The sequence below is a fragment of the Monodelphis domestica genome, chromosome 1, assembly GCF_027887165.1.
Source record: "Monodelphis domestica isolate mMonDom1 chromosome 1, mMonDom1.pri, whole genome shotgun sequence".
NCBI classification, from domain to species: domain Eukaryota; kingdom Metazoa; phylum Chordata; class Mammalia; order Didelphimorphia; family Didelphidae; genus Monodelphis; species Monodelphis domestica.
In genome coordinates this window covers 632,501,952-632,528,960 of record NC_077227.1, presented here as the reverse complement: position 1 = coordinate 632,528,960, position 27,009 = coordinate 632,501,952, and the positions used below count along the sequence as shown (strand labels likewise).

General features: G+C 37.8%; 1 protein-coding gene across 3 annotated transcripts; it reads right to left on the bottom strand.

Annotated features, from left to right (window-relative positions):
• Nucleotides 1-503: 503 nt before the first annotated feature.
• On the bottom strand, nt 504-19,551 carry C1D (C1D nuclear receptor corepressor). 3 transcript variants are annotated; one of them, XM_007476728.3, is made up of 5 exons: nt 19,445-19,551; nt 6,065-6,206; nt 5,282-5,348; nt 4,824-4,879; nt 504-2,232 (listed from the first exon to the last, which is right to left on the bottom strand). In XM_007476728.3, the coding sequence occupies exons 2-5, from the start codon at nt 6,203-6,205 to the stop codon at nt 2,068-2,070; spliced, it is 429 nt and encodes a 142-aa protein (XP_007476790.1). In that variant the 5' UTR covers nt 6,206; nt 19,445-19,551; the 3' UTR covers nt 504-2,067. The 3 variants fall into 3 exon arrangements, with proteins under 3 accessions (XP_007476790.1, XP_056669891.1, XP_056669892.1); XM_056813913.1 differs by lacking the exon at nt 19,445-19,551 and adding an exon at nt 18,221-18,277; XM_056813914.1 differs by lacking the exon at nt 19,445-19,551 and adding an exon at nt 6,300-6,384.
• Nucleotides 19,552-27,009: the final 7,458 nt, after the last annotated feature.

Here is a 27,009-nt window from a genome sequence, read left to right as displayed (position 1 = left end):
AACTTGAAGTCAGGTAGGTAAAAAAGTAACTCTGAATCAACAACTTCTCTGGTGGGCATATATCCCCAAAGGGTCAATTATGAGTTGGAGGGAAAAAAAAAACTATTCCCAGCAGTTCTCTTTCTGGCAGCAAAAACTGGATATAAACTAAAACTGTGTAATGTATGATTTGAATGGAATAATATAACATCAGAAAAGACAATAGATAAAATGATTACAATAGCATAAATGAAAATGTCACTGAAAAGTAGCTAAATTCAGATTAATTGCAATGATTAACTGGTTTCAGAGAAAAAGGTGAAAATTCCATCTCTCTTCTCAGTAAAGGGTTGGACATCTGAGACAAAATACTCATATACAGGCAGACGTGACTGCTGGGTCAGTTTTGCTTAAAAACATTTCTTAGTGAAAAGGGAGATTCAAATGGGGTTGAGGTAGATAAGGAAATGACTATGACATAAAAGGGGGTGGCAGGATTAAAAACACTCTAAATTTCCTTCCAATTCATGTATGACAAAAAATTTTATTTTTCCGGCCTTTATAAAAATCAGAAATATTCAGAAATAACCATTACATAATATCTAAAGACAACACAAAAACATGCATGTTGCATTTGACCTTACCATAATAATTTTATAAAAGTTGTTTTAGAGAAAATAAATTTGAGAGGCTGCAGTAATTATAAATGCTCTTCTACTCTTCAAATTATCTGACATTATAGGTAGAATAGAATTTGTGCCTCCATCAATGCTTTCCTCTTCACGTGTCACAGAAAGAGCCCAAAACGCTTTACAAAATCCATTACATTTTAAGACCATTTCCAATATCTGTTTCTATAAATCAAGAAATCCATTTATTCAAGGTTACATATAGAAAATTAATCACACTGAAACCATATCATCTTCTTTCTCAAAAATTAACGTATTTTACTGTTCTTGGCATTCCTGTATGTGGTAGTATGGGTTTTTTACATTTGCATTAATTGGAAATATACAGTCAAAGTTCATGAACTTAAAATTCACGGGACACTGAAAAGTTCAATACAGAATTATCACTTGTCACAACAAAATTAGACAATGTATAAGGATGCTGTAGCCTCACTGCTTGGATTCTGCTGGACACAGACACTTGCAACTATTATCATAATGTTAACTTAAGAAAACATAACTGGAATAGACAAAGCATTAAAAAAGAAGAGCTTGAATAGCTAAGTATTTCTAATTGAGAAAAGATAATTATAACTAACTATTCATAGGAACCTCTGAAACCCAATTCCTGTGAACAGGATGACTATCTTAAGTGAATTATCTGAAAAAACTTACTAAAGAGCCATTAAAACAATAAAAATAACAACCCTTGCTTTCAGAACAAGAGAATAGGAACAAGTCACTTCTGAGCCGCAGCTTCCTGGTCAGTAAAATGAAGATGTGAAAACAAATGACATCTGAGGTCCTTTCCAGTGCAAAGAATTTACAATTCTTTACATGAAATCTAGTCCTCAGCATGAATCCTTGACTTTTATTTAAACAGTTCCATTTATTTTTAAATGAATGTTGCAAACAAATAGTTGTAATCTACATATGATCCTTTAAGTTAATAGATTTCATTTATTTATTTATTTTTAGAAGACTAATGATTTCTAGAAACAAAAAAGTCATAATTGCATTATAAATATTTCATTGCTTCATCCTATTTTAACACAATATGTACTGAAAACAGATGTACTTGTAACATTGAATTTCACTTTCAGTCTTCATATAATTTATAAGACCATTATATTAGCAAATATGTTTACAAAAAATACCAAGCTAAAATGTAAGTTTATAGATTGATACTTAATAAAATATGAAATTTCAAACTTTTAAGAATTAGAAAAATCAATTCAAATATTGGGGGCGATATTATGTAACAAATTTCAAGTGAAAAATTTCACATCAACACATATTTAGATCTAGTTTCATACAATTCAACACAATCTTCTTGCATTTTTCTATTTATTTTTGAAGGGAAAGGGCCAAAAGTTAATATAGAATACTTCTAGAATATTCGCTAAACAAAACCAAAAATTCATTTTTTCCTTTTTCCTTTATTTGAGGACTTTGATCCTTTTTCCGGTTTGGCTTCCCAGAGAGCATTTCTTACAAATCTTGAAGCAGCTCCTTTATCCAGTTTGGCAGCCATTTTCTTGTCTGTAATTTCTTTGACTCTGTTCATATATATTCTTATTCTATCCTACAAAGTAACAACAATTGATATCAGTAAAATATCTATCACCATTAGTTTTTTCACGATATCCTATATCAAAACATCCTACAAAATTATATTAAGTGATGGCCCATCTTTAGAATGTCTTTGCAAATGACTTCAATGTCCTCAAATCACACATTCTGGAGCTTCCATAATCTATTATTCCTTCCTAGATTTCTCTCAAATAACAGCCAATATTTAATTAGGCACTTTAAAGTTTATAAAATGCTTTCCTCCTGAGCCTGTGAAGGAGCTGGTGCCAATATCATCGTCCCCATTTCTCTGATTGAGGTAGCTGGGACTCAACATTGATTGCCTTTGATTCTCACTGCTATGAATCCGGGTCTCCTTACTCTAAATCCAGACTATTTCCTCCAAATAAGGCATAAGAATTCTAGAATCCTAGAGCTAGAAAAGATCTCCCAGACCACCCGGTCTATCTCCTGCCCCCTCCCCACTTGGCAGCCAGAGCTCTCTGGCCCAGAGAAGCAAGAAGGAACCTTCCAGGTCATGGAACAAGTCAGCAGCAAAGCTAAGACCAGAAGGCTTCCTCCGCTTTCCATTATGATACACCGCTTCTGTTATAACCCTCAATTATCTCTGTATATATTTCCTCCTATAATCACAATTAAAGTGGATATTATGCAAATAAAAAATTTTGGGTGTAATGGTAGACTACTTACATAAAATGAACACATGTTCCTTCCCACTCCCCAATTCCCAAACATATGCAAATGTTTGACTTTCAATGTTGTTTTATAAATGATTAACATATGAAATGTGATTAACAAATCCTCATAGCACTTGTCTTATCCCGCATATATTTAGCACACTATAGTCTGTACTACATCTGTCTACACATCCATCTTTCCTGCTGTACTTTACGTGTGTTGGGGCCTGAGACAATTTCACTCAACTTTTTATCTCCTCAGAGCCTAGGCCGAGTGCTTTGTTAGATTCGTGAAGTAAGTGAAGAACAAAATTCTCCAATGAAATATACACTCCAAGCAGCTAGATTTTAAAAGGTGAAAAACATACTCTGCTGCCAGATGACCCTCCTACTGGTAGGGCTGCTCATCAGAATAAAGAGTGACTTTACAAGAGCAGTTTGACAGAAATGGCACGGAGGAGCAGAAACTCCCGAGATGACACCATAGATGAATGAGAATGCCTAAATGTACATTTCATCAAACATATCAAAATCGCCACAACAGGCCTAGGAAATATGGGGCTGTAAAACTGAAAGATTAATTTTTCTTGCCTGCCCTTTCCTCATTAAAGGTACGGAACATTAAGCGACCCAAAAAACAAAGAAGGAAGAGGGAAATTCAGTCATTTGCTTGGATAATTGTAAAGTGCAGAACACAAAGAAATAGGATCCTTTCTTTAGAGAACTAGACAGGACAAACTGCTGGTGTTCAGTTTTAGTCATACCCCTCTGTATCCTTTAGTTTCATGATTTCGAACAAGTACAAAATGTAAAATCAAAAGAATTCTGTACCAAGAACCTTGAAACTGAAAAAATGTTCTGCTTAATCAATTAAGGCAGAGAAAAGGAAATCTAGCTTACTTAATTCTTACAAACTGATGACAAATATATGCTATTTAGTTGAACTTAATACAGGTGACTGCATATTTCTGGAAACTAAAGTTGGTTTGTCTTATATACTTTAGTCTTATATGTGTGTGAGTGCATATATATATATGTGTATATATATATATATGTATATATGTATATATATTTTATGTAAAAATATGATATATGTAAAACCATAAAGAAATAATAGATTAATATATATTGATTATACTGACATCATTATTTATAAAGGGAAGTCAAAATGGCAAACAAAGTTTGATTTCTAATTTTTTCTTCAAACTGAATGATTTGATTTGATTTTTGAAGTCAGCAGAAATTCTAAGATACAAGACCTTATATACTGTACTTATGCATCTAAATGGAATACAAAGACAAACCTAAAAGATTTATTATAGGTTGTAAATATGTCACTAATGCAGAATTACTGGACAGTACACATACAACTGGTGCCAAAAAAGCTTTTAGCTTTGTTGCTGAACTGGATTCTTTACTGCTGAGAAAATGAATTAATGGAAGAATTGAAAAGGTGGGTGGGGGAGGAACTTTCCCGGCTTGGCTAGTAAATCAACTGGAATATACTTTTTAGAATTGTGTAAGAGTTTGGGGCTTTTAAAAAAACTGCTTTGGAGATGGCAAGGATTCCAAAAATCTGTGAGAAAAATACTATATATGTTATAAATAATTACTGAAATTAAAACATTTTCCCAACCTATTTAAATCTGGAAATCATAAATACTTTCAATCTACTTTTTAGTAGGAGGTTAAAATAAAGAAAACTAAAGGTAAAATTACAATTACCTTAATTTGCTTACACAATTTCAGAAGAAAAACAATTATGCTTTTCATAAATGATATTGTGACATAAAGGTACTATGACTTTTTTAAAACTTAAAAGAATCAAATTATATCCACACAGATAATTAACCCATGCACAAATATACAATATAATAAAGAAAAAAGATGTGAAGCCAAAGCTTACTATTTCCTGCTTTACTGGATGTTCCTTGGGATTAACTCCTTGAGTAGCCAAGTAAACTGCCAGAAAAGATGAGAAAAGTTTAATGATAATTTTAAAAAATTATAATTTAAAAACTGGATAACCACTGATTTGACATTTTATAGTGATGATTCTTTCATATAAGGGTTGGATTTACAAGAGGGGCTGAGTTATCTTCCAACTATCAAATTCTTTTCACTATGCAAAAATACTCTGTATACAAATTGAAAATGCTATAATCGAATAAATTAGACAAAAAAATTGCAGAAATTTATATCTTAAATTATTTAATATACATGCAATCGTAAGTTAAATTTTGACTTATCCTAACCAAAAAAAAAAAGCAGTTATCTATTAAAAAATCTTAAAGTTTAACTGAAGAGATACTATCTTTGTCAAAATTAAACCCCTAACCAAGTCAAATATGTTAGTGTACTTACCCCAAAACATTGAATTCAATGTATAAGCAGAAACTAAATCCAGCTTGGCCTGTTCAAGTGGATCCAACTATTAAAAAATAAAGTTTTAAGTCAATCAGATACCATTTTAAACATTATCAAATATAATGATACAAATATTTCCTATAGTCCAATAACTAAATGATCTAGAAACTGAGAAAAGGAAACATTTTGTTCATCTATTTATTTTGACAATGAATTTTCACTTCGAAGTAGCATTTTTATTTAGACAAAGAAAATGTGTACAATGCAAGAAAAATATTTTAAATTATTTTAATTTTTGAAGTTATGATCTGGGCTTTGTATGTCAAAAGTAATTCATCAATATAAACAGTGTACATGATGTATTTATGTATGAGGAACAGGCTGAAATACTTAGGCTGTACCAAAGACAGAGAAACATAATGAAATTTGTTTGGGGCTGTCAAAATCAATTTATTGTTTTTGTCCTATAGGATTTCCAGAAACTCTGATAACATCATTCCACTACTTAAAAGCTCAAAGATGGATTCTGTCAAAAAGAATGTTGTGAACACTCCTTCTCATAATTCAACCACAACAAAAAAAATGTTTACAGCTAAAAGATATATTTATTAAACTTCAGGAATTTTCTCTCCTATAAACTATGTAGAATTTCAACATAAGAGTATTTCATTGAGTTATTCTTTTCTCCTTCAGTAACTTGTTCAGAAGATAAAGCATTAAGGTTTTAACATCTACTAACAAATACATCAATTAGAGAAGAATGTTTATTTTATTTTTTACCTTTTGTAATAACTCATTTCTGGAAACTGACATCATAGTCTTTAGCATTTCATCTACAGAACGAAGAGAATTCTCAAATGCTGACAGATAGTCATGAATTTCTGTTGGATAGTCTTCTGCACTAGTATCTTCTTCTGCCATGCTAAATGGAAAGATACATAAAATTATTTGCATATATTACTTAAGGAGGACTTAGGTGTTTGCTCTCTTATCTAAAAATTATTTTCAGTCTTACATCAAGAATTTTAGACATGTTAAGAGAATTAAAACCAGTTGAAAAGCAAGTAATCAAACTACCAAGGAGGTCTTCTTAGAACATAATCCTGGAAAAACAGATAAAAACAAAGTTTAAAAGTTCAATCCCCCAATGCACATTCTAATAATTCATTGCTAAAGAACTAAGGATGTAGAAAAGCAATGGTAAAAATTCTGGGACTCCTAGGACTATACAGAAGTAAAAGACCAACTCAATCACAGTTTCATAGTAGGAGATAATATTTGAATTAATAATTGGATCACATGTCATTCAAAGAGACTTAACAAAAAGAAACTTTAATATCTTTAGGAGAAAATCCACAAATATTTTGAATTAAGCTAATAAGAGAAATAAGAAATCAGATAATGAAAATGCTTCAAATAGAAAAAATTACTGCTCACAAGTCTTTAAAATTTTATCTGGAAAAATTTAGAATTGCCATAAATCACATAAAACATATTAAAAGTGAGAAGTTTAGCTGAAATGCTATTCAGAGCTGACTTTTAAGTTAAGGCAGAATTCTGCCTATCTAATCTGCTTGTCTCTTTTATATTTTAATACTCCAATACTCTCTCCTACAATTTTTCAACTCTCTTGAGATGAGTATTTTCTTCAACAATGCTAATCAGTCCTCTCATCTCAGCCCATCTGATGTACCTCTAATTCTCGTCCTTCCCGAAGTTTTCCACAGAGGCCTCCCACCCAATGTCATACTAGACTTCCTGGAGATCTCCTGACATCTCTGGTCATGACAAGGAATCAAGAGAACACACCTCAAGTAGCCCTCATGCTCACTACAAGAACAGCCCATCTTTTTCAATCATACATTTCTTTAATGACACTTTTACACCATTTCTCCTTTACTATTCTTTATGAAATTTGCCCACACCCACCATGAACCTTTCTACTGCCCTCTGAGTGAGCTTCATCTCGAGAGGCTGCCCCAGACTCAGACTCAGACTCCTTCATCCCAGGAATGCTGGTATTAAAAAGAGAGGCTTGTGTTTCAGGGAGAAATTTGGGGTCTTCCCAAAGGCAATCCAGGCCCCTCTTCCTCCTGATCCATTCTGTAAGTCTACTGAACCATCAAAGGTATAATTATGTAAACTCTACCACACCTTATGAAGAGCTGGAACAGGCTATCCCATAGCAGAGACAATACACGTTCTTCAGCTACTTGGATTTTCCTCTGTGGTCAGGCAAGCCAAACTCTTTAAAGTTATTAAGTATCTCCTTTGGAGGTTCTGCAGAGGGTTATGTGGCTGGGTGCAAACAGCACAATGTTCATCCACAAACAGGATCAGAAGACCTCCCTGTCTCTAGGGAATGCATACTTTGCTTACACTCTGGACGGAATCATCTCCAAGACACTCGCAAACATATAACTAGCATTTTTTCCCCTTTTTATGTCCTGCTTGTTATTTGTATCAGACAAGGATTGTAAAAATTCTATTGGAATCTTAAATAATTTTCACTTGCACATGGGAGAGACATCTTTAAGGTACAGATTTTTTGCTCTACCTAATCAGATGCCTTTTCTGTCTTTACTATACCTTTCACTTAGCAGTAAAAATATAGAATACAATGGACAGTTCTTTAGGTGATGAGGGGGGAGACACAGAAATTAAAGTGACATGAAAACAACATATCCATAAACTTTTTTTTAATGAATTGGGAGTATTAGAAATATACAACCTAAGGATGTCAAAGATGAGGAAAAAAGGTCCCACTAACATCAAAATATTTACAGCAGTACCTTTTGTAGCTAAAAACAGCAAATCAATTAACAATCATTATTAAGCATATACTTACTATATGCCAAGGCACTATGTTATGTGCTGGGTATACAAAAACTGAAGTAAAAAGTCCCTTCTCTCAGAAAGCTTACTTCCTAATGTATATGCACAAATACAGACAGAATACATGCAAAGGGAATACAAAGTAGTTTGGGGAGAAGATACACTAATAATAATAGTTAGCATTTATCTGGCTTAACAAAAATTCTCATTTTATCCTCATGAAAGTAGATACTATAGATGCAGGTAATAAAGGCAGCCTGGAGATTAAGTGAATTGCCCAGAGTTCCAGATAGGAAGTATCTGACCCAAATTTGAAATCAATAATGATTTGGGGAAGCGGGCATTTGAGCTTGGTCTTTAAGGAAATAAAGAGATTCCAAAAGCAGAAGTGTGGAGGAATACATTCCAAACTCAGACCCTGGAGATGTGTACAAAATAACAAGTAGGTCAGTTTGGCTGAATCAAAGCATTCAAGAGGCAGAGTAAAGTAGAAGAGTCTAGAAAGGCAGGAAAAGGACAGACAGGCTGTGAGGAGCATTAAATGTCAAACACAAGAAGCAATGAAGAGCTGCTGAAATATGCCATCTGCCCTCAGAGAAAGAACAGACCAAATATACTATATTTCACTTTGGGGGGGGGGGGGGGTTGATATCTCTTCCACAAAATGACTAATATGGAAAAATGTTTTGCAACATTGCACATATAAAATCTGAGGAGAAGGGGTAGAAGAGAGTGAAGGAGGATTTAGAACTCAAAAAAATGACTTAAAAATTTGTTTTCAATGTAAATAGGAAAAATATTATTAGAAAATAAATTACTTTAGTAAAATATTTTTTAAGTGGCAGGATAATAGGGAAGTTTGGAAAAGTGATCCGGTTGGAAAGATAAGTTCAATTCTGGACATGTTGAATTTGAGATGCCTTTGGGACAAATTAAATGCCCATCCATTGTCAAATGGATTTTTAAAAAGTAGTACATCAATGTAAAATTACTGTACCTTAAGAAATAATTAATATAAAAGATATAAGCATGAGAAGAAATGAATTAATGAAAAAAATTTTTTAGAATCTAAAATTGATCTCTTTGGACCAGAGGTTCTTAAATCCTGTGAACTTGTTTTAATGTCAATATACCTGGTTGCTTTGTAATTCTAGATATTTTATTTAAAACATCATCCTGAGAAAGTGTCCACAGGCTTCACCAGACTGCTAAAGGGGACCATGATACTAAAAAAATTAAGAACCTCTAGTCTAGATGACCACTAAAATCTTATCCTGCCCTAAAATTCCTTAATTATAGTCAATTCTCTATTACCTACACTAATAGCACAGCCCAATTTGCCACCTGTTTTTGTAAGGCTTGAGAGCTAAGAATGGATTTGGCCTTGAGGCAATAGTTTGTTGACCTCTGGTATTAACAATCCAAAAATAATTTCTTTTGAATTGGGCTGGCCTAAATAGCCTCCCCCCACCCCCAACAGATTTCTTTTCCTATTTTTTGGTTTTTAAAAGAATGTAAAAAATCAAGCATATGTTAATGAATATCAAGGGAAGGCAACTCAAATGCATTAGGGTGATAGCAGAAAGCTCAGCTTTTATTAAAAATTTACTGTGGATAAACCAAGAAATAGATTATTTGTATAAAAATTACGTTAGCTCTCAGATTCCGGCTGAGTTGGATAAGCAAGTCTAATTACAAATGGAGTATCATTAAAACAAAACCTCTTAAAATAAATTTTCTAATACAGAGAAAGAATGCTGTCCTATGCCTGTTTAACAGGAGGTAGTGTGGGAAAAAAAGATGGGGTAACAAAAAGCCATATTCTAGTTCCACTTATCAACTGTGAATCAAATTGTTTAACCTCTAAGCCTGTTTTCTAATCTGTGAAATGGGAATACTAATTTGACATGTACCAGCTACCCCAAGGCTATTATATAAAAATATTTCACTACTATTATTGCAATTGAAATACCTTCTTTTAAAAGTTTAAAGAAAGTTCTTGGCCAGAGGTTTAGCACAACAAAATCACAAAGGATTCTTGGGGGGAAATTTTGGAATTGTGTGTCCAAAAAAAAAAAACAACTATCTGACCCAATGGATAGAGTACAGGGCTAGGAGCCATATCAAATATGGCCTCAAATGTTTACTAGCTGTGTGATATGGTGCAAGTCATTATATACTATTTGCCTCAGTTTCCTCATCTCTAAAATGAGTTGAAGAAAGAAACCACAAACCACACCATTATCTTTGCCAAGAAAACTGCCCATGGAGTCATAGTCAGATACAAATAATCGACTAAACAAAAGAAATAGCTGCTGAAATTTAAGAGACAAAAGATGTGATTGGGTCAAGAGTAAAAACTACTTGACTAGTCAGGATTTTCTGATTGAAAACATCCTCATCCCAAATACCTGATGATTTTTTAGTTCTTATTTTCAATGCTTCCCAGTATTGACAAGTTAACCAGAAGATGGGCCTCTGCCTACCTTCAATCCAAGGAATCACTGATTCCTGTGGCAGTCTGGTGAAGCTTACAGACCCCTTTTCAAACAATATTTTTTATTTTTATTTTTAAAAACCCCTACCTTCCATCTTAGAACCAATACTTGCTTCCAAGGCATAAGAGTGATAAGGGCTAGGCAATTGGAGGGTTGGGGGAAACAGTGTTAAGTGACTTGTCCAGGGATACACAGCTAGGAAATGTCTGAGGCCAGTTTTGAACATTGGCCTGGCTCTCAATCCACTGAGCCACCCAGCTGCCCCTGATATTTTTCAATTAAAAAAAAAAACAAAATACATAGGATTACAAAGGATATAAATCAAATTGAAATAAAATTACCCACATATTAAGTACCCGAACCCCAGTTCTGTACTCATAATTGACATTTTTTACCCAATCCTCTTCCTTTGTAACCAATGAAATATCATCCCATTCCAACAGTAGCTATTAGATTTGTGGGGTATTCAGAGACTAGCCTATTCGGGGCTGCTCCCCATCCCACCTGCCACTCAGCGCTCACCTGTGGCTCCAAGAAGCTGCAGCCCCTGCAACAGCGGCCCTAGGAGGCAAGCAGCCTCAGAGGAGGGTAAGTGACCAGCATGAGGGGGCAGTGTCCAGACGCCCCAACCCCCACCCCCTGGGAATGATTCCCCCAAAGGAAGCGGCGAGAGGGACAATGTGCTCCCAGGGCCAGGAAGCCTCTCCACCTCACCCACCTTCCTCACTACTTTCTATCTTGTCTTTGAACTCTCACGACTCTGAAAGAGAATGAAGTTCTTTTTGCACAATTCGGCCTCACTTCCATCCAATTTATGGGGAATTAAAAGGCCTCACCCATGGTGTCCTTTTGGTTCTCTTCAAGGAGGAAGCACTACCACCACCAACCAACTAGGGAGAACAGATGATTAATCCAGCAGAGTAACTTTTCTAATTTAGCATCCTACCTAGAAACTAGAAGTTGGGCGTTATCAATATTAAAACATCCAAGAAGGATCTTCTTGTTCTTCTATGATGGGGAAGAAGAACCATCTTGGGATCTGATAGAGCATGACGAGATCCTTTGGTCTCACCTTCTCACTTTAAAACTTAAGAAGTCAAGACCCAGAAAAATGAGGTAACTTGTCCATGGTCCCACTGGGGAGCAACAGATGACCCCTGGCTCTTCTCGCTCCAGATCCAGTGAATCTCACTGAAACCCAAAAGGATAAAGACTCCCCCAAACACCAAAATCCTATGCTGAGAAAGGAGCGCAGAGGGAGGGAGGGCACAGACATTGGTCCACTTGCTGTGTCAAGTCTAGAAATCCTCTGGCAGAGCCTCTGTAAGCCTTTGGGCAAGTACAGAGGGGACAGAGGTGCTCATTGCACTGTTTCTTCTAATGAGAAACCACAGCAGCTCCCTGTGCAAACAGCGTGATTGCCAGGTGCCGCCAGCAGCCAGACTTGTACGGGGACATCCTTTGTGATCGATGTGCTGGCCTCAGAGGGAGGCTTGGCCTCACACCCAGTGGAAACATCGGTGCCAACAATCGCCATCTCTGAACGGGTTCACGGAACAGCCCCAGACACTGCTGGGAAGGACCTGGCTGAGATACACGGAGATGCAGGACCGCACGGCAAAGATGGTGACTGCCTGCTTCGTGACAACGAAGGACAGGAAGAGCCGGACCAAAGATTCAGGAGGAAAGTCCACATGTGTGAAAGACCCAGATTAAAGGAAAGCTTCTCCTGTGAGGCCCTTTGCAGCAGTCACTCCTTGTGGAGACAATGAGTTGTAGCTATCAAAGGCTATACCATTTGTATACACTGAGGTTGCATACTCCATGGCAGAGCAAACATTCTAAAATGGGCCTTTTCTTAATACATTCTGTACCCAGGACAAGAGTTGCCCTGCCGTACCTGCTTCCAATGGACTTTTTTTCAAATGCTTTGTTTTATTTATTAAATATCTCTCTGGTGGAAATGTTTTCTATATTATAAGGATGGATTCTTATTCTGTCATTTTCCATCGTTAATCATTTTACCTTTCAGAGAAAAGTTTTTTTTTTCTCAACTAAAAGACTTTCTTCTATAAATATCCAGATATGGAACTAACAGGAGAAACAGCTAACTTTTAAGGAAAAAACCCTATTTTCCTTGGAGTATGTAAAGTACCATGAAAATGATACGAGATACTAACATAGCACAAGATGGCATTCTTATAAAAATAAATGAGTATAAAAGGAATTTTCCTGGGAGAGTCATATCAAAGAAGGTACAGATGATACCTAAATATTAACAATTAATCTAGTTTTGTTCTCCAAAAGATTTATTATATGCATGAATAAAGATTGCAAACCCAAGAGATACTTTTTTAAAAAAGAGTGTACAATTATATCCTATGTCCACCTCATGTCAAAAGTACTTTAGGTATAAAGTAGTTTTCAGATGGCAAACAAATGAACTTGATTTGGTCAGAGGGAAAGAAAAGGGAAAAGGTCACCCCAAGCACAGGCTTATGAGAATTGTAATGTTTTTATGAGGCATGAAAGTTAACTAAGAAAAAATCACTCAATGTTGCAAAATTGGAGGATAGAAAATTAAGGAAATATCTATCAATGTCCTATTAAAGTCTAAAGCCTTCACTGTTCAAGGAACAGACAAGGCTAAAAAAATCATTGAGCCCATTTAGAGAGCTTTGCATTAGGTATCTAGGAAATCTAGAGATTGTACTCTTTTATACTATCAAACCTGTTTCTCATAAAGCGTTACTATTCTCCCAAGAGACTTATGCTTGGGACAACCTTTCCCTCTTCCAATTTTGATGCTTCTCAACCTTCAAATTTCAAGCCCCATCTTCTAGTACGACCTTCTCTGAATGTTCCATTCCAGAGAAATATTTTTCTTAACTTTTTGCAGCATTTACTATCAGTCATCACCCAACACTTACACCCTGCTTTTTATTGTAAACTATCAATATGTGTAAAAATGCATCTACATGTATGCCTATTTTGTGTGTAAAAATGCATCTACATGTATACCTATTTTGCTTTCTAACAGAACTTTAAGTTCCCTCAGGATAAAAGTTCAAAACTTGGAACAATACTTTTAAGATAGTGAAGGAGAAAAAAAATGTTTTTAAGTGTGATTAACCACAATTTTCAATATGGTTGCTTCCCCCTATCCCAGAACAGACTTTAGACACTCCCCACCTTGGCTGATGGTTTCATGAGTGGCTATGGCCAAAAACATCATCTGTCACTGGTCAACATTCTGGTTATAACCATCTCCAACCAAAACTAATTATGCAGACACACTGACACTAGTGAGAAATAACAATTCCTATTTTGATAGAAGGTAAAGATTTCAAGAAACAGCTGTATATCAGAATACAAAAAGAAGAATAATCTGTTGCCATTAATTTTAGGAGCAAACAGTTGTCCTCGAATGCATCCTAGAAACCATATGTTACACAATAAGCGCAGTAATTAATGCTCATAATGATGAACCAAAGCCATCAACTAAAAGGTTAAATGATGTTTTGTACATTCTGTTCTAAGGAAGTAGGAAAATGTTTTAGAACATTCCATCAGAAATGGTCAATACTGTGACATTTCTTGAAAAAAAATGTAATGGTAGGTGATCAATGTCCCCATTCTTTGGTATTAATTCCTCAAGGATTTATTTGAACATTTGTTGTGGGCAAAAATGCCCAACAACATCACAGAGTAACTGCTTGACTTGTGCACAAACCAGCCTGATGTGAGGCTGAGGTGCACCAAGGGGTCAGCCTCACTCTCTCTTCCAGTCATCCAAGTCAGGGGGCCAGACAGAAGGCAGGACTGGGGATGGCCTGGGATGCTGTGGATGACCGGGGTGGCTTCCACATCTGACCAAGCTCTAAGCACACTCCAGAGCCTGCTTCAGCTGCCTTTGCGGCCCCTGGAACAAGCTGTTCCCACCTGCCCATTCCACCAGGGGAAATTTTCTGTGCTTGGGGCAGGCCTCCCCCGGCCTCACCTCCTCTCAGTTACTCACAACCTGAGGGAGCTCCTCTGCCAAGACCGTTTTACCAAAGCATGGCTATGGCACATGCTTTAGCTTCTTGGATGCTGGTGAGAGCTGGGTGATGCCCTGAAAATGGCTCAGCAAATACTCATTTGAGAGGTCCTGCTCTGAGCATCTGAGTATCTAGAGTAGTCATAGGCCCTTATTTATAGGAAATAAATGACTAAAATTAATATTAATTAAACAATGCAATAATACCAAAATACAAGGAGGAGCATAAGTAAAATATAGGCCAAAGTGGTTAAGAAACCCAAGATATTATCATGAAATGAGCATTGGGCTTGAAGGCAAGAGACACACACTAATATTTAGACGATGCTTTAAGTTTGTGGAGCACATATCCAACAATGCCCTGTCAGTGAGGTGGTCCAAATATTGTTATTTCCCAGTTATGGCTTAGAGAATTGAGACCTATGAGGTAAGAATTCAGATGTGTAACCTGCTGCCTCTAAAAACCTGGGTTCAAGTCCAGACTGCCCCATTTAGTCACTGTGTAACCTTGGCCAAGTTTTCACCTGTAAAATATGGATAATACTATTTGTACTAGCTACCCACAGGAAAGTGCTTTGTAAAATGTAAAGCACTACAGAAATGTGGGCTGTTATTTCTACTCTAAGTAGGATTTTTGCAAGGCTTTGAAGGATGATCAAGATTTGGAGAAGAGAAAGCCCTTTCGGTCAGAGCCCACATGGCCAAGATATAGAAGCAAAAAGGCAGACCTATCTGGAAGACAGTGAGAAATGCATCTGGCTGGATATGTAGATAATAAAACTGGAAAGCTAAGGTAGGGCCGGACCCCTGAATGACTTCACGGTAAGAAGCCCTGGGGACTTTTGGACAATGGAGTAAGAGATGAAAATACCTGAGAAAGCCTCTGCCCCCAGCAGCTGCCACGGTGCTCTGTACAAGCAGAGAGAAAACAGACTTCTTGGACGGATCTTTTCTGGAATTACAGATACCAGCAGATCCTAAGATCTGAAGCTGAAAGAGTCCTTAAAGGCTGTCCATAAGAAAACGGAGACCCAAAGAGATTAAATGACTTACACAAGGTCCCAAAGGTCATGTCGGAGCCCTGATATCAGGGTTCCTTCTGCTTCTCCACAAGTAGACAGTAAATACTTGGTACTATGCATACTTCTATAGAAAACTGTGACAGGATATGCTCAGAGAGGGACCCTGAAGGAGGCTGACTCTGGCTGGAACTCCCTCTGAGGAGACTCTGTCCCTCTGCATCCTTGCTTGGACAGATCTTGTGGTGAGTGATTAAGGACTGACTGATCTCTCTCTTAAGACTCAAGTCTAGGCCATGTTGGCTTAAAGCCCTTCATACTTATTCCTTTCTTATTCTCTCTCTCTCTTTCTTTAATTCCTCATTGTATTAATTAATTAAAATCTCTATAAAACCCAGCTGACTTGGGTATATTTCATAATTGGGAATATTTCCCTGGTGACCACCTTATATATTGATTTATAAACAAGACACTGTAGTGAAAACATATTTTCTGCGGTCACAATTTACTCATCCACTCTTTTATCTACTACAATTCAAGTCTTACACTATTTTAATCACTACAGTTTATGACAACCAACTATTTTAACTCTTACAAATTTGAACCTAGGACTTCTGACCACCCATCACTCAGTGGTCTTTCTATTCTGCTAACATTTAAAAAATACTGCTGGCTGAATAACTGTCGACCTCACTACTTCTTAAGACTTCATGGTCCCTACTGGCCTCTTTGTAATCCACAGCAGAGCTGTCAGCCTCTAAGGGCTGTGTGATGCACTCAAGAGATTTTTCCAAGTCATTCCACTCCCAAATGCATAAACATAGTTTGTTATTCAACAATACCTGTTATTTGAGATGGATGATCTTGTTTTTCTCTGGAACTGTGATTTCATTAGGAGAGGAGCTCCCAGTGAGGAAATTCATTCTACCAAAGAATATCTACAAGTATCTTGGCAAGAGAGTACCTTAGAGTGACACTGGCCTCTGAGCTGTGCCAGGGTCCCAAGTTAGACTGCCCAGGAATCTGAACCTAAACCCAAATTGTTTACTCAAAGGGCCATCTCCCTATCCACTAAGGCACGATGCTGGCGTAACTAAAAGCTGAAATAAAGAATGGGGAACTTTTTAAATTTGAAATGTTTCTAAATTCACAAGACAAAATCCTCCAAACTTTCAGTTAATGCAGCCCAAGGAGGTCATGGAGAGTTAGCCTTGGAATTACATAGACCTGGATTCAAGTACCACCTCTGACACCCTGGGAAAATCAACTAAACTCTCGGTGGTGTAGGCCAGAAGTGTAAAAACAAGAGTGCTGCCCAAACCGGATTAAAATGTAATTCAAAAGTATATACCAAAATAAATAAAAATATAATAAAACAGATATTATGTGGTAAAAACATAAAAACATAAAAGTATGTAGAGACTAATTACCTTTCCCTTCTGCCCCCCTCTGCCTTTCTAGTTGAGTGTGACCCCTCTAGGCAGCTCCCTAAGATTCTAAATTGAAGTGAAGGTACTCTCTTGCAGTGGTATAAAAGGAGTGTCCTCACCTGGGAATCCCCATACCAATGAACTCACAGGTCCCTTTCATTTTTAGAAGTATGTCCACTAAAAAAGTACAAATGACCACAGCGACAGGAAAAAACCAGAGAAGCACTTGGACACCTTCACAGCTGGAAGCAATATGTTCTTTGGAGGAATTGGGAATCCTTTCATGATAAGATGCCAAGTCAAGTGACGAGAACTAGAATAATTTATGAAAAGGACATTATAAAGAACTTAGAAAGACTTTAGAATTCTGATCAATGCAAAAACAAACCACAATTCCAGAGGACCAAAAGAGAAGCACACTACTCACCTCTGACCAGAAAGAAGCTGGACTTAGAATGCAAAATTTTAGCTACAATAAAGGAAATTTGTTTTGCATGACCATGTATATTAGTTATGAGAATTTTTCTTTGTAGTTGTTGATCAAATGGAGAAGGGGGAAGGAAAAGTGAGGAGAGAGAATAAATGCGTATTAATTAGAAAAATAATCAAATTAAATTTGAGGGAAAATATGTAAAAATACTTTGGGAAGTTATGGGTATCTATGAAAAAAAATTTAAGGAATGATGATCAAGTTCTGAACTGTGGGAAAGAAAACCAAATAATTAAATGAATCACTGATCTGGAAAGAATCTAAGGAGACAATATAGTAAAAAGTTCTCATTTTACAAAAAGTGCTTTGTAAACATCAAATGTGCTAAATAAAAGCGAGTCTAATTATAAGTGAGAAAGACCAGCTCAGATGAATTAAAAGTGACTTGTCCATTATCAAACTAATAATCTGCAGAAGTAAGACTGGTCTTCCAGGTTTTGATGTAGTATATAATAAACTAGTATATAAAGTCTAAGTTTATAATACATAATTACTCCAATAACATCCCATAATTGGTACTGATTTTGGAGAAATTGATCTGGTCGTTTGGAGCACAATGCTCATTACAAAGTCACCACTTAGTACAAATACTGAATTGAAAGAATCAAATTTTTGCATGGTATACCTCAAGATAAGCACCAATCTCATCCAGAAGAAATCTTTCAGCCAGTTAAAATTACAAATGAACTACAGTAAAAAAAGAGAGAGAGAGAAAAGGAAGACTTGTTTTCTAATCTTAAAAAAAAAAATACCCAGACCATCAAAACACTGCCCCCAATGAGACATCTATCAAGGGTAGGGCAGAAACAGGGCAATCTCAGATCTGTCTGAGCTGTGTGATCCTGGATAAGTCACCTAACTTCTCTCATCTTCAGAATCCTCATTTGCAAAATAAGGATGATCTTAATAGGGCAATCCCTTCCATGGTTGCTGTGAGGATAAAATGGGGTAATATCTGTAAAGTGCATAAAACTATATAAATAGCGGGTTTTATCATTATTGTTAGGATTACTTTTGTTATTCTATTTTAAAGCAAAGACTCCTAGCCTTCTTGGATGTCCTGGGCCCCTTTGGGAATCTGGTGAAACTTATGAGCCCTTTCTCAAATCAAATGAGTCTGTTTAGCACAGTGCTACGAAGTGGGCACTTAATATATGCTTATTCTTAGCCCTCCCGCAAGTCACTTTCAATTCACAATTTAGTTGTAATTAATCGTAACAACTCATAATTGACAAATTTCAGATTGAAATAAATGAAGATAAGTCTTTGTTTTCCCTATTCACGTCCACGAACTCCAGGCTATCCATCCCAGCCTCGGATGAGCTCCCCCGGACACTGAGTGGGGATCTAGATTTAGGCAGGATCTCACAGGGAGTAGGCGCCAGGGGCGGGACTCGAACCCAGGTCTTGCTCCCTAGGCGTTCACGAAGGCCCTCAAGCTTCCAGACAGGAATACACAGATATATGTAGGTTCAGATGTGGATGGTAATACAGGAGAGTATTCCCTTCTTGGGGTCGGGCTTCGACCCTAGGGAAGGCAGCCTTGGGGGCTGGTGGGAAGGGGGAAAAGGTAGCTTGGAGCTTCGGGTTTCCCTCCAGCTCAGAAGGTGGCGCTGCCGGGCAACGCGAAGCGAGAAAAAGGAAGCGACAAAGAGCTGAAGGCCCTAAGCGCCCCCAAGCAGGGTTATCACCAAGATTCCCAGATAATGCGGGGCCCGAAAGTGGGTCCTGAAAAAAAGATCGGCGCCCCGAACTATGCCTGGAGAGGCAGGGACAGTTTGGAAGCACGTGCCCGACAAGCTGCGCGTCCCTGGGGAAATGCCGGGTGGCCGCTCAGCCTAAATCTCACCTTGTCTAGTACTTGCTCCTGCAGGGAAAGTCGGCGACGGCCACGAAGCAGTGACGTCAGCTTTACCTCGCGCAGGTCCGATAGTGGCGCTGAGACTGGAGCGCAGACACGACCAGCCGAGCGCCGAGCTCTCGATTCCTGGTCTGTGCTTTCTGCTGCGGGAGACGGAGATCCTGGACCTCCCTGGGAAAGTCACGCCCCGCCCTAGGCCTTCTCACCCAGACCAGCCTCTTCCCCCGTGGTGTTCCCTGAAAAAGATCCTTCTAACATTTCACCTCAATACTCATAGGATTTAAAGCTGGAATACTATATAACCACCGAATCGAACCCATTTTACAGATGAAGAAACTGAGGCACTGAGAGGGTCAGGGATATGCCCAGAGGACCTCCAGCGATGGAGAGGCGACTTGTAAAGCCAAGTCACTGAATTTACAGGAGGACCTCCAGTGATGGAGAGGCGACTTGTAAAGCCAAGTCACTGAATTTACAGGAGCCTCCGTTTACTCATCTGTAAAATGTAGAAATCCATTGTATCATCTACCAAAGGGCTTATGTCACTTGCAGTGAAAAATGATGGACAACCCAAATGCCCCCTTTTGATACAGAGGGATCCCAAAGAGGGCATTATTGGGCATTAACCATATTAGCCACTGTTCTGTAACATTTGTTTTTATCATCATCATCCTTATTACTCACAGTAGCAATAATAAGTATCTAGAAGATCCATGACTAGAGTAACTAATTTCTCTGAGGAAGACCTGAGTTATGATCCTACTTCAACACACTTTGCTGTGTGACCCTGGTGTGAATTTCAAAACTACTCCACCCTGTTCAGACCATTCTTTGGAGGATGGGATTTAGCTATTTCCTGATCAATGACAATGGAGATACTTGGAGTAACAGAGTCAGGGCTTGGAAACTGCAATCTCCACCCTACTCAGGTAGGGATTAGGAAGGGCTACAGCAAAACTCAAGATTTAATTATTTGAGAATATGGCCCTCAACAGACATGTGCAAAAAAGGACAGACTTCTGGATGGTCCTAGGTCAAGCTAGAGCCACCAATGGCACTTGTGAGGCACAGGAAGTGAGGTAGGGAACAGCCTCTGGAATTAGCTCACTTCCTGTAGACAGGGCTAGATATGAGTTCATGCTAGGAGCTTGAGCAGGGAGGAGGCCGGCAGACAGCTTCTTTCAGATCGGTCATGTGGGTCAAGGACTGATTCCCTTCTTTACCTTGGCCTTCCAGGCCTAAAACTCCCTCTGGCTCTGCAAGAAGGTTGAGTTCACCTCTTCCCCTTTCCTCCTCTCTCCTTCTCTCCCTCTCCCTTTTCTTACTCCCATTGTGATAAACCACCATAAACTCCATTCTAACTCGAGTGTTTCATTTAGGGAATTACATAGCTGAATTCCCTGGCGACCATAAATTAATATTTTAACAATCTTTAAAGGTGATTTTCACCTTTAAACTGGATAAGTCACTTAACTTCTCAACCCTCAGTATCCTCAAATTTAAGTTTGGGAGTGATAATAATAGCATATAATGAAATGTTGGAGTTACCAAACATCAACCATTCTAGAAAGTTGTTTACAATTATGTAAAGTAATTAAAATATCTATACCCTCTGATCTAAAGATTTCACTGCTAGTCACATGAACCAAGAAAGTTAAAAGACAAAAATAGAGTCCTCCTATGCTTCCAAATGAGGAATTTTAAGAAGTTCCTTAAACTTTACTATTTGAAAATTTCCAGCACAAAATTAAGCTTCCAAATGATCTCAGACTTGAGGGATGGTATATTCTTTTAAGCAGAAATGTTTTTGAAACCTCCACCTATTTCTTACTTTCCATCTCTTAAATTAGATATCTCCCTCAACCTTATCCCCAGCTCCTTTTGCCTTTTTGTTTAATGTCATTTAAAAGGAGAAAAGCATCACAATTTGAAAACCTTCCCATAATGAATCATTTGTTTTTATAATTTGTGATAAGATGAAGTTTAAGAAATGGATTCATGTCACAAGTTCTTCCAGATTCCTTTGAAAACTTGCATAAAAACATCATTTAAAAAAATCAATGCTTATAGGCATACCTAGTGCAAATAAATACATTTTTATTACTCAGAATCAACACTTTTTATGAATTGCATTGTATGGGGTCAGGCTTCTATCAATCCACTCTCTGAGGAGCAATAGATTCCAGGTGATTTAGAGATGCCCAAAGCATTGCATGTGTACCTAGCCACGATCACCCTCTCATCGAGGAATAGCCTCATTCTTTCATAAATTCTTAGGATGTAGTAGAGACAGAATGATGGATGTGGAGTCCCGCTCCTCTTATCAGCAGTAGGACTTTGAACAAGTCACTTAATCTCAGAACCTATTTTCTTTATGGACAAGACAGGGTTAATAACAGCTGCCTGGCTAAACTTACTGGGTTTGACTAGACTAGGATCAGATAAAATGATGCTCGGTAAAGCCCTCTGAAATCAGTCACGTTATGCAAATGTAAAGTATTATTACACTTTCAGATAGATTCTTAGCTTCTGCTGTGTGTTTATGTACATAGAAAGAAAAAAAGTTTAGCCACTGCATGCTTGGCCAACCACATCTAGCATATTGTATTTGTTCTGGGCATCATATTTTAGGGACAATATTCATATGGGAATTTGGAATATGGAAAGTCGGAGAGCATAAAGGAGAGTCACCAGGATGGTGAAAGTCCTCACGTCTGCTCTATGAGGATCTGTTGAAGAAGAAGATTAGATGATAGGGGGAAAAGACATTTTCTTTTATTTTTTTCTAATATACGAATTTTGTTCAATATCTTTTGCTTTTATATAATTTAAATTTCCCTTTCCATTTTCCTTTGTATTCTAAATGTTTCTCCTTCTTCATGGTGTCATAATGTTCCATCACATTCATGTTATCAGTTCTGTTAACCATTTCATAATCAATAGAAATCTACTTTCCAGTTATTTGCTTTTTTCCCAAAAGTGCTTATAAATTTTTATATATATGGCAAGGAGGAATATGTAGGGCCTTTGTTTTTTTTGTCATTGAGCTCCATGAATGAATGCATTCATTTTATTTATGAAAAAAAAGTTTCCATTTCATGTAGTTATCATTCTCTGTTTTGTCCTTTGCAGTTGCCTCCCTTGTTCAATTAAGAGTTCACCCCTACAAATAGCTGTGAAAGGTCTGATTTCAATGATATAAATCTTTAATATTCATGGCACATATTCATATTGAATTTATTCTGGAATATAGTGTAAGATTTTAGTCTAAAACAAATTCATTTCAGGAGTTTTTCAAAAAATGTCCATTTTTCCCAGAAGTTCTTGTCAAATAGTGAATTCTTTCCTAGGTAATTTGTGTTTGGAGAATTATCAAATACCAGGTTATTGAGTTCAATTGTTTCTGATTCTTACCTGTCTCACCTGTACTGTTGATCTACTTTTTTTTTCAATCAATAGCAAATGATTTTCATGATTACTGCTTTATAATATAGTTTGAGGTATAGAAGTACTATGTCCCCTTCATTTCTATATTTTTTCATTTTCTCTTAATATTCTAAATCTATTGTTCCTTTAAATAAAATTTTGCTATTTTTGATCTAGGTTTTTAAAGTATCCTATCAGTATAGAATTAAATCTATTATTAAGTCTAAAATTAACTTTGGTGGTATTGCCATTTTCATTATATTGGTAAGATTGAACCACGTAAGAACTTAAATTTAAGTGGTTCTTTATTATTAGTAAGTAGTTTATATTTACTTCTATACAAATATTGGTTATGCTTTGGTATACTGGATCTCAGAAATTTTATATATTTTGTAGTTGTTTAGAATGGGCCCTCCCTTCAGCTATGACCTCCTGGACTTTGTTATAATCATATAGAGATGTTGATTCATTTTGTTACCTAAAATGATACTGAAACTATTGTCACAGTTACTTTCCTTAACAATTACTTAGAAATAACAATATGTCATCAGCAAAAGGGTTTTTTATCTCTTCTTTGTCTATCTTTATACCTTTATTTTTTATGTTATAGAAACTGCTAGTATTTCCCAAACTATGTCAAATAATAAGAGAATGGAGCATCTTTGCTTTAGTTCTGTTTTTACTAAGAAAGTTTCTAGTGGTTCCCTATTGCCTATGTTAGGATGGAGCTGGAATGACTAAATCATTCAGATCACATCATCCCCTCTTTTAAATGATACCTTAATAAGATAAAGCTACGTTTCAGTCAATACATTATTCAAAAACTTTAGAGTAAGTGCAAAAAGACCTTGAATTGCACAAAACTGTTTTAATTGGCTGATGAAACTTGGTAATGTCTCAAGGATTATCTATAAAATATCAAACCAATTCAAGAGATTGGATCAAGGAAGAATCAAAAGAGCCTTCCAGCAAGGAAAGAAAGGAATGAGCACTTATATCGTATCTACTATGTGCTGGGTGCTTTTACAAACAATGTCATTTGATCTTCATAACATCTCTGCAAAGTAGATGCTATTATTAACCCCATTTTATAGTTGAGGAATCTGAGACAAATAGAAATTGATTTGCCAGACTAGTCTGTGTATGAGGCAAGAGTTAAATTCAAGTCTTCCTGACACCAGATTCAATATTCTATCCACTGTATCAACAGCTGCTTAAGCCAGGAAGAGGAGGGAGGGAAAGTAGGAGAGTTTCAACTTAGGTCTGTGCAGATGGAAAATGTGCAACACCTGAGCTACATTCTCAGCATCCTTCTAAGTTACATCCTCATTTTATGTAAGGATGCGTAGGAGATAAATTTGACTGAGACCCACACTCTTTTTTCAGAGCTTGTGCTTTTGATAAAGTGTTGTAGATATGAGTCTCTGTTTCCCTTTGCTCTGTTCACTTGACTGAAAGAACCTTTTTCCTTTTCCCTCTCTTTTGATTTAATATTAAAATCCTATATATTTTTAAATACTAGGAGTATTTATTCACTTTTACTCCTATAAATCCCTGCACCAGGAGCCAACAACAGACTCGTTGTGATGTGGGAAAACAGATTCATGTCTCCACAAGGACACTAGCAAAAATGCTTCAAAATGCCCAAGGGAAATTTCTTGAGCATCCCCCAAAAAGGAAGAAAATGACATCTTGAAGCCAGGAGCTATGAGTTACCCTTTTACCACACATGTTCTCTAAGACTGAGCCCACTTTCTCCTGGACTCTGTATATACTCTTCAAATGCGCATTGCGCCTCGCCATCCAAAACGCACCCAGACAGTTCACGCATTTTACAATGTGAGTCGTCTTAGAGATCCATCTTATTTGCAAACATTCCAGTCCTTCCTGGACGACAAGCTGTCTGCCAAGGGACCACTCACTGGAAGCTCAACCGAGAAATGGAACCAGTTCAGAGACGCATTGAAGGAAACATCAAAGGCAGTCCTAGGCCCAAAACAACGCAACCACCAGGACTGGTTCGAGGAGAACAACACTGCTATTGAAGACCTATTGAGCAAGAAAAACAAAGCCTTTATGGAGTGGCAAAATAACCCAAACTCTGGTCCTAAAAAGGACAGATTCAAGTCTCTCCAAGCCACGGTGCAGCGTGAGATCAGGAAGTTGCAAGACCAATGGTGGGAAAAAAAGGCAGAAGAAATCCAGCGGTTTGCTGATACGAAAAACTATAAACAATCTTTCAGTGCCCTCAAGACTGTCTATGGGCCATTAAAACCCACCACCACTCCCTTGCTATTCTCTGACGGTGACACTCTCATAAAAGATAAAAAAGGCATCAGCAACAGGTGGAAAGAACACTTCAGTCAGCTTCTCAACCAACCCTCTTCAGTCGACCAAAGCGCCCTTGACCAGATCCCCCAAAACCGCACCATTGAACAACTTGGCGTCCCTCCTTCAATAGAGAAAGTCCAAAAAGCCATTAAACAAATGAGTACAGGCAAGGCACCCGGTAAAGACGGGATCCCAACCAAGGTGTACAAGGCCTTAAATGGAAAGGCGCTCCAGGCATTCCACATAGTGCTGACCAGCATATGGGAAAAGGAAGACATGCCCCCAAAATTCAGAGATGCCTCCATTGTAGCCCTATACAAGAACAAAGGCTCACGAGCAGCCTGTGACAACTACAGAGGCATCTCACTACTCTCCACTGCCAGAAAGATCCTCGCCCGTGTTATACTCAACAGACTCCTGTCATCTGTTTCAGAGCAGAACCTGCCTGAATCACAATGTGGCTTCCAACCAGATCGCAGCACCATCGACATGGTCTTCATGGTGAGGCAAATGCAGGAAAAATGCCTTGAGCAGAACCTGAGTCTTTACATTGTCTTCATAGACCTGACAAAGGTGTTCGACACAGTGAACAGGGACACACTGTGGGTGATCCTCATCAAGCTCGGTTGCCCAGCAAAATTTGTCAAACTGATCCAGCTCTTTCATGTCGACATGACAGGGGAAGTCCTATCTGGTGGAGAGACTTCTGATCGCTTCAACATCTCCAATGGCGTGAAACAAGGCTATGTCCTCGCTCCAGTGCTATTCAACCTATCCTTCACCCAGGTATTATGACATGCTGTGATGGATCTAGACCTGGGTGTCTACATCAAATACTGACTGGATGGCTCACTATTTGACCTTCGCCGCCTGACTGCAAAAACAAAGACAACAGAGAGACTCATCCTGGAAGCTCTCTTTGCAGATGACTGTGCTCTCATGGCCCACCAAGAAAATCATCTCCAAACCATTGTGGACAGGTTCTCCACCGCAACAAAACTGTTTGGCCTGACTATCAGCCTCAGCAAAACAGAGATGCTGTTCCAATCTGCACCAGGGAGGCCAACTAACCAGCCGTGCATTACAATCGACTGCACGCAGCTTTCTAACGTCAACACTTTCAAGTACCTGGGCAGCACCATCGCCAACGACGGGTCCCTAGACCACGAGATTAATGCCAGGATCCAAAAGGCCAGCCAGGCACTTGGGCGGCTGGGCTGCAAAGTCCTCCAACACAGAGGTGTAAACACTGCGACGAAGCTCAAAGTATAACTCAGTGGTCCTCAGCTCACTCCTGTACGGTTGTGAGACATGGACACTGTACCAGAAGCACATGAAACAGCTGGAGCAATTCCACCAATGCTCCCTCTGGTCAATCATGAGGATCCAATGGCAGGACCGAATCACCAACCAGGAAGTCCTCGACAGAGCCAACTCCACCAGCATCGAAGTCATGGTCCTCAAAACCCAGCTACGATGGTCTGGACACGTCATCCGCATGGACCCACAGCGAATACCAAGACAGCTATTCTATGGTGAACTGTCGGCTGGACTCAGGAAACAAGGCCGACCAAAGAAAAGATTCAAGGATCATCTGAAGTCCAACTTGAAGTGGGCTGGCATTACAACAAAGCAACTAGAACTCGCTGCCTCTGTGTGATAATTAAAATGTTTGGGAGCAAGGGAAATATATATATCAATTATGACCGCTGAAATATGTTTTCTACTGTGTCTTGGTTTTATATAAATATAAGATGGTCGCCAGGGAATATATTCCCAATTTATGAATATGCCCA

Coding starts and splice junctions, on each gene's coding strand:
- C1D (XM_056813913.1), bottom strand. CDS start 18,243: ATGAGATTGGTGCTTATCTTGAG. Junction 5,349..6,064: donor GAAATGAGTTATTACAAAAG/GTAAAAAATAAA, acceptor ATTTTTTAATAG/TTGGATCCACTTGAACAGGC. Junction 4,880..5,281: donor ATTGAATTCAATGTTTTGGG/GTAAGTACACTA, acceptor CTTTTCTGGCAG/TTTACTTGGCTACTCAAGGA.